Source organism: Protomyctophum parallelum, assembly GCF_964188405.1.
Source record: "Protomyctophum parallelum genome assembly, chromosome: 13".
Taxonomy (NCBI): Eukaryota; Metazoa; Chordata; class Actinopteri; order Myctophiformes; family Myctophidae; genus Protomyctophum; species Protomyctophum parallelum.
Window position 1 is genome coordinate 46,198,117 of NC_139708.1, and position 7,499 is coordinate 46,205,615.

Below are 7,499 nucleotides of genomic sequence, written 5' to 3' on the forward strand. Positions count from 1 at the left end.
TAGAGAGAGAGAGGGGGGGGGGCTCTGTGTCTATGAACAGAGCCACAGAGAGAGAAGAGAAATTGGAAGGAAACCAGCGGGCCCACTTCATCTAATATACTGCCTAGCTTTGCAGATGAGCCCAACAGACATGTAGCCTACAGCACACAAGCTGACGCATGCACGCACACACACACACACACACACACACACACGCAAACGTTAATAGCAGCAGCAGTATTATTAATGGTTAGCCATTGTTGGTATAGATAGGACCATGGCAGCACCAGGTGAACGTGAACATGATGCCCGGTTTAGATATTATATTCGATTGTTGCAACACGTCGCGCATCGAAGATAGCCGATCTACAAGCTCGCAGCGCGTCGTAGTGCGGCAGGTTGTGAGCTTGCAGATTTGTGCCATTTTCGGTATACGAGACCTGAGGCGCAAACAGGGTATAAATCGGGCTTAAAACCCATTTTGGGGCGGGAACCCCTTTTGGTGTTAGCATTACGTTATGCTTTAGCTATATAAAAATAGCAGATCTACAAGCTCATAGCGCGCCACCGAGTGGCGCGCTACGAGCTTGTAGGTCTGCTATTTTTGAAAAATCGAAGAACGAAGGACATAGAAACATAGCTTTTTCAGAAAACTGTCAGGATGTAGAAGACATTTTTTAGAATCTGATCTCGGGTCAGAATGGGTTAAGGAGAGCATCTTCTCCAGGGTTAGAAGAACGTTAACATGTATTGAGGACGACACTACAAGCTTCATACGACCAGCAAGTCATTCTTCATTTGTACGCCATCATACAGTGAACCAATGGGCTCTATGCACAGCACACGTACACGCCATTTTGGAAAGAACTTGGGTCCACCTTTCCTGGTTCCTTCACAGGTGTTACCCATGATGCTAATGAAGGCTCTGTTCCATTCTGGTCAAACAGAGGGTGCGTTCGGCTATGCGCACCGGGAACGTGGTCAGTTTGTTGTGTGTGTGTATGGTGGGCGGTGACGTCACAGAGTGCGTTCAGTGTGCCTTATTTACGAACGACCACAGCTATGACGCATTCACACCGGACGACCCCAGCTTCAGGGTAGGGTCGCTCAGTGGACGACCCCAGCTTCAGGGTTAGGGTCGCTCAGTGGACGACCCCAGCTTCAGGGTTAGGGTCGCTCAGTGGACGACCCCAGCTTCAGGGTTAGGGTCGCTCAGTGGACGACCCCAGCTTCAGGGTTAGGGTCGCTCAGTGGACGACCCCAGCTTCAGGGTTAGGGTCGCTCAGTGGACAACCCCAGCTTCAGGGTAGGGTCGCTCAGTGGACGACCCCAGCTTCAGGGTTAGGGTCGCTCAGTGGACAACCCCAGCTTCAGGGTAGGGTCGCTCAGTGGACGACCCCAGATTCAGGGTAGGGTCGCTCAGTGGACGACCCCAGCTTCAGGGTTAGGGTCGCTCAGTGGACGACCCCAGCTTCAGGGTTAGGGTCGCTCAGTGGACGACCCCAGCTTCAGGGTTAGGGTCGCTCAGTGGACGACCCTAGATTCAGGGTAGGGTCGCTCAGTGGACGACCCCAGCTTCAGGGTTAGGGTCGCTAAGTGGACAACCCCAGCTCCAGGGTTAGGGTCGCTCAGTGGACGACCCCAGCTTCAGGGTTAGGGTCGCTCAGTGGACGACCCCAGCTTCAGGGTTAGGGTCGCTCAGTGGACGACCCCAGCTTCAGGGTAGGGTCGCTCAGTGGACGACCCCAGCTTCAGGGTTAGGGTCGCTCAGTGGACAACCCCAGCTTCAGGGTAGGGTCGCTCGGTGCGGGCACTCGGCACACCCGGTGCGCAGCGCACTGGATTTTCTAACGACAACGCACCGAGTGCACTGAATAAACGAACGACAAGAGAGCACACCAGTGCGTTCAGGGCGCATTTCCGAACGCGCCCAGAGTCAGGGAGCTGCTATTGTGCGTGTTGTGCTCACTGGAAGCACTCTGGTACACCAGTGGGTCTCAAAAGGTCCTCGAGGGGGTTCCAAATGGCCCCGTACGGGTGTGTAACTCCGAGAGTGTACAAATGGTTCCATTTGTACACTCTGAGTTATGGAGGTCCTTGAAATTTTAAAGTTTGAGAATCACTGCACACTAAATGGAACACAGCTTTACTTAGTATCAACGGTAAGGAAGTAGTTATTCTGTGTGCATATAGCCCATTGTAAATATCTACAAGCTCACCCCAAGGCGCTGAGAGCTTCTAGAATGGCCATTATGGTATGACAACGTATAAATGGAGCCTTATGTCGGTCGCTATGTTATTGCAAATCAGTTAAAAGTTGGACTGAAATTGTAGCATGGCAACATTCCAAAAGGCAAGTCAACAATGTTTGACGTTTGCTTAGATAATAAATGTATTGTCACCCAACATGACAAGTCAACCTAAAACCAAACCGTTTCCCCACCACCTACGAGAACAGGGAGAAGTGGCGGCCTTTTAACAATACATTTATTGACCCTTTTTAACTGGCGGCCTTCTGAAGCGGAATGCATATTTTGAATGGAAATGCAGATTTTATGACCGCCATCAAAACATATTTCAGTCCATCTTTAAGAGTAGAAGACGATACTCGGTGGTACAGATTATGGACACGACTAGGGTGTTTTCATATTAAGACACCGGCTCCACTCCACTTTCACATTGGGTAATTTCTGATACTTCCGTGACCGCGGAGAGCGAAGGTCCGTTTCTCAGTGGATTTATCATCTATGAAGGTTCAGAAACAAATTGCGCCCCCTTGATGCCCCTCGCAAAAATAGGAGCATCATTTGTGAAAGCCCCCAAATCCATATAGCCACCATTAACAACTTGAAGCGTTCTGCTTTAGCATGAGTAGCATGTGAGGTCAAACTAGGGGGGGGTTTCATGATTCTGAATCCATTCCAAGCATTAGTTTTTGCACAAAAAACACGCCTTGGGCTAAATTAGGACATTTTGTCCAAATTCCCCAAAATGTGCAGACCTCATCACATTTGTGATGATCGCAATGGCCCAAGGAGTGTTTTTTGTGCAAAACTAATGCTTGGAATGCATTCAGAATAATGAAAACCCAGTAGTTTGACATGTCACATTCTGACCTGAGATCAGATTCATACGAGGTTTCCACTGGACACACACTGGTCTGATGAACCCATTCTGACCTGAGATCAGATTCTAAAAAAATGTCAGTCGTTCTTCGATTTTTCAAAAATAGCAGACCTACAAGCTCGTAGCGCGCCACTCTTTGGCGCGCTACGAGCTTGTAGTTCTGCTATTTTTCAATAGCTAAAGCATAACATGATGCCAACACCAAAATGGGTTCCCGTTCAGAATGGGTTAAAGCATAATGAAATGTCGACAGCCTTATATAGGATGTCAATGGTATGGTCATATATTTAAAAAACAGTTGCGCAATACCGACAGCCGGTCAGCAAGTGGATTCATGAATGTATGTATATCTATAGACAATATTTTAAGCAAAAAATACCGGTATACCACATTTTCCACCCCACCACAACCACGGCTGCCGGACTATATGGATTTGGGGCTCTCGCAAATGATGCTCATATTTCTGCGAGAGGCATGGGGGCTCAATTTGTTTCTTAACCTTCATAGATACAGTGTTGTTTTCGTCGACTACAACCAAGACGGAAAATGTTCGTCGACTACCTTTTTTCACCGACAAAAACTCAATGAAAACTAAGCTACGATGACTAAAACTAAGACTAAGTATACTGACAATTTCGTCAACAAATTAAAAACTAGACTAAAATGTCAGGAAGGGACTAGTGGACAAGAGATCCAGTATAAGTCATTTCAAACGTGGTTGCATGCTGAAAATAGCCGATCTACAAGCTCACAACGCGTCGCAGCAGCAAGTGTAAAAACGGTCATTCCGACGGCATCAAGGCCCGCCAAAATACATTTTAGTCGACTAAATCAACTGTAGATTTAGTCGACTAAAAATCTCATGACATTTAGTCGACTAAAACTAGACGAACACTAAGACAGTACAGGTGACTAAAATGTGACCAAAACTAAATGAGAACTATTCAAGAGACTATGACTAAAACTAAAATCTAAATTTGCTGCCAAAAACAACACTGCATAGATGATATATCCACTGAGAAACTGACCTTCGCTCTCCGCGGTGATGGGAAATATCAGAAAAGACCCAACTGTTGGTACCGCAATATTGTTCCCTACCCAAGTACACTTGCCATTCAAAAATTTGGACGCAAACTATACCAAAGGGTAGGTCTACGCATTAACCCATTCTGACCTGAGATCAGATTCATACGAGGTTTCCGCCGGACACACACTGGTCTGATTGACCCATTCTGACCTGAGATCAGATTCTAAAAATGTCAGTCGTTCTTCGATTTTTTTCAAAAATAGCAGACCTACAAGCTCGTATCGCGCCACTCGGTGGCGCGATATGAGCTTGTAGATCTGCTATTTTTAAATAGCTAAAGCACAACATGATGCTGACACCAAAATGGGTGCCCGGTCAGAATGGGTTAATAAGCATGTTATGTTAATAAAGCATTCATTCAATTAATCAATAAATAAGACCCGACCGTTCAAAAAAGGTACACACATGTGATCACACTAATCAAACCAATTGGACTTTAGGATCAAGTGTACTCAAGATGCGGGTCCCTGATGTGAAAGCACCCCCGGTCCAAACACCGTAAAGCCCAACACACACACCGTCTGTGAAGCGGGTGCGCAGCGACAACGCGGCAACGCCTGGAAAATAGAACATTGGCGTATCGGGAGCGTCAGGCGAGGCGTGAACGCACGCCAGCACGTGTCGGACGCCGCCGGTGTGGGATATATAGGTTCATTGAAAATAACGGATAGGCGGCTGTTTTGACGCGCGGCGTTCGCAGACGGTGTGTGTGTGTTGGGCTTAATGTGTCTCGCACTGTGTATCCACATGATGTTAAAGGTATAGCAGACAGACAATAAGACAGTTAAAGGTAAACAGAAAGCAATGCAGCCCCCCCCCCCCACCCCGGTAACTCCCATGTAGGGACACATCCCCATGTAGTTACATCCTCTAACCAACATTAAAAACAAAATGGCACACAAATTACAATATTTTAGATTAGCCCTGGGATATGGAGTCGGTTCTGTGTATAGCGGACATGAGCGCGATACACTTTTAAAAACGGGCTTAAATTTGTGAGAACAAAAAAATAATGATCTAAAAACATAATTCAAGAAAACGGTTAAATATTCACCAGATTCATTTTGTTTTTGTTTTTTTTAAGCAAAGAATTCCATGTTTTAATAGGTCAGAAAAGAATACATGGGAGGAGGGGCACTTCCTACTTACAGAGCAGGTGACACAGGGGGTGTGGCCTCAGGCGGGGGGGCGGGGGGCAGTGCAGCGCTGAGAGCGCAGCCTTAGCCTTAGCGTAGCCTTAGCCTTAGCGTAGCCTAGCTTTGAGCAAAAGGTTTAGCCGCGGCGTAGACTAGCCGTAGCGAGGTGGCGCCGGCTATAGGCTGCGCTAGAGTCCGTGCCAAGCTTCTGTAATGTGTCGCGGCAGCAGCGGCAGCAGGACAAGCACACGGAACAGGCTGAGAGACACTCAAAGCATCATGGGTAGGGTAGGGGGGGGGGGGGTCAGAGGTGAAGGGTGAAAGGTGACAGAGCAAGATGTCTGAGAGTGCGAGACAGGGGAAAAGGGATTATTTGAAGGTTTTTAGTAGACAGGGAGGAGGAGCCCTATTGTCCAAATATCCCAGCAGCATACCATTAAGAAATGTTTCCAAATCAATCAATAATTTTTGAGTTTATTATTCATGCATTATTCAACTCTTCCTTTATAAGCCATCCAAAACCCTCATCAAATCAATGTTTTATCTTTATTTCACAATAATTAGCCAAGACTATGAATGCACACAACTAGGCAATTTCACGACACTTTTCTTTCTGTATCCAAAAAAAAATCCCAAACGCAATAAATAAATAAAAAACCTCTTGTGCAATGAATCCACTTCTATGTACTCAAGACATAAACTTCAAGTTCAAATCAAAGCCTTCCAATGTTTCCAAAATGTAGAAGTGGTTTAGATAGATAGTGTAGAGGGATATTAATAATAATAATATTAATAATAGAGGGACCTAGAGGGATATTTGAGGAACAGAGCAGTGTAGGGATGTGACGGTGCAGTAAGCCGGACTGACAGACAGGACAGATGAAGCAGACACAAGGAACCACAGCGCTTTGCTTTCTGTACCAAACAATTCAACAACCTTTAATAAAGCTTATAATAGGCAGCAAACTGCATTACAACTTTATATTATGCAAAAAAAACTTTTTTCACAAAATTCGATCACACCATGTTTTAATGTACAAAATGCTACAAAAAAAACAAAACAAAAAAAAAAGAAACGCTGCAAAGCCAGGCAAAAAAAAAAAAAAAAAAAAAAAAGTAACCAAAAAAAAACACCATAGAAAAAAAGGCAACTCTATTTTTTTTCTTTTTAAAAGGCAACTTTGAAGAGAAGCCAGCAGCAAGAGAGGTAGGGATTGATCATGCCACTATTCTTAAGATGGCAGCCTTGCATATAAACAAGGACAACGACCGATATGACCACGCTCAAAGACATCTAATTCTTTGACTCGGTGGCGGCATGTGATTGTAAACAGGTGGGTGTGGTCAGTAACCAGGGGGTGTGGTCAGTAACCAGGGGGTGTGGTCAGTAACCAGGGGGTGTGGTCAGTAACCAGGGGGTGTGGTCAGTAACCTTGGTCGAAGGAGTCGTCCGAGGAGCTAAGGCCCGCCTCCTCCAGTAGCAGAGATAAGTGCTTGTGTTTCTTCTTCGGAGACTTCCGATTGGACAGCAGGCTCGTCGTCGTCGTCATGGTCGTCGTCGGCGGCGACGACGGCCGCTTCTTCCTGGTTGCCAGGGTGTTGCCGTGGGAACGCCCCGACCCCGAGTTAGGGGGCCAGAGCCCGCGTGCGGAATCCTCCTCGGAATCGGAGTCTGGGCACGGAGAGAATGCGGTTAGCGACTCCCACACAGTCAACAATGACAGAACAGGAGCACAGAAGACCCCACGCCGAGAGGGCGGAACATCGAATCCACCTTTCAGCAGGCCAAAAGGGAGAGGAAATGATTGCTCCTCCATTAGTCAAGAGCCTTAACCCATTCTGACCTGAGATCAGATTCATTCGAGGTTTCCGCCGGACAAACACTGGGTCTGATTAACCCATTCTGACCTGAGATCAGATTCTAAAAATGTCAGTCGTTCTTCGATTTTTCAAAAAATAGCAGACCTACAAGCTTGTATCGCGCCACTCGGTGGCGCGATATGAGCTTGTAGATCTGCTATTTTTCAATAGATAAAGCATAACATGATGCTAACACCAAAATGGGTGCCCGGTCAGAATGGGTTAACACTAGTAAATTCCTAAATTAACGAAATGTAAATCTATGGTCGCCTTGAAGCAATTCGTTCGATTCAAGACGCCGATACGGCTTA

At 46.4% G+C, this 7,499-nt stretch overlaps 1 protein-coding gene across 1 annotated transcript in view; it reads right to left on the reverse strand.

The window, feature by feature from the left end:
• The window catches only part of tnrc18 (trinucleotide repeat containing 18), a gene marked incomplete at its 5' end in the record, with an annotated part of 51,949 nt that extends 44,804 nt beyond the window's left edge, over positions 1 to 7,145 (reverse strand). The window contains one exon of the mRNA XM_083779175.1: positions 6,761 to 7,145. Within this exon, the coding sequence (XP_083635301.1) occupies positions 6,761 to 7,145 (385 nt within the window). The remainder of the gene's footprint in view (positions 1 to 6,760) is intronic.
• Positions 7,146 to 7,499: the final 354 nt, after the last annotated feature.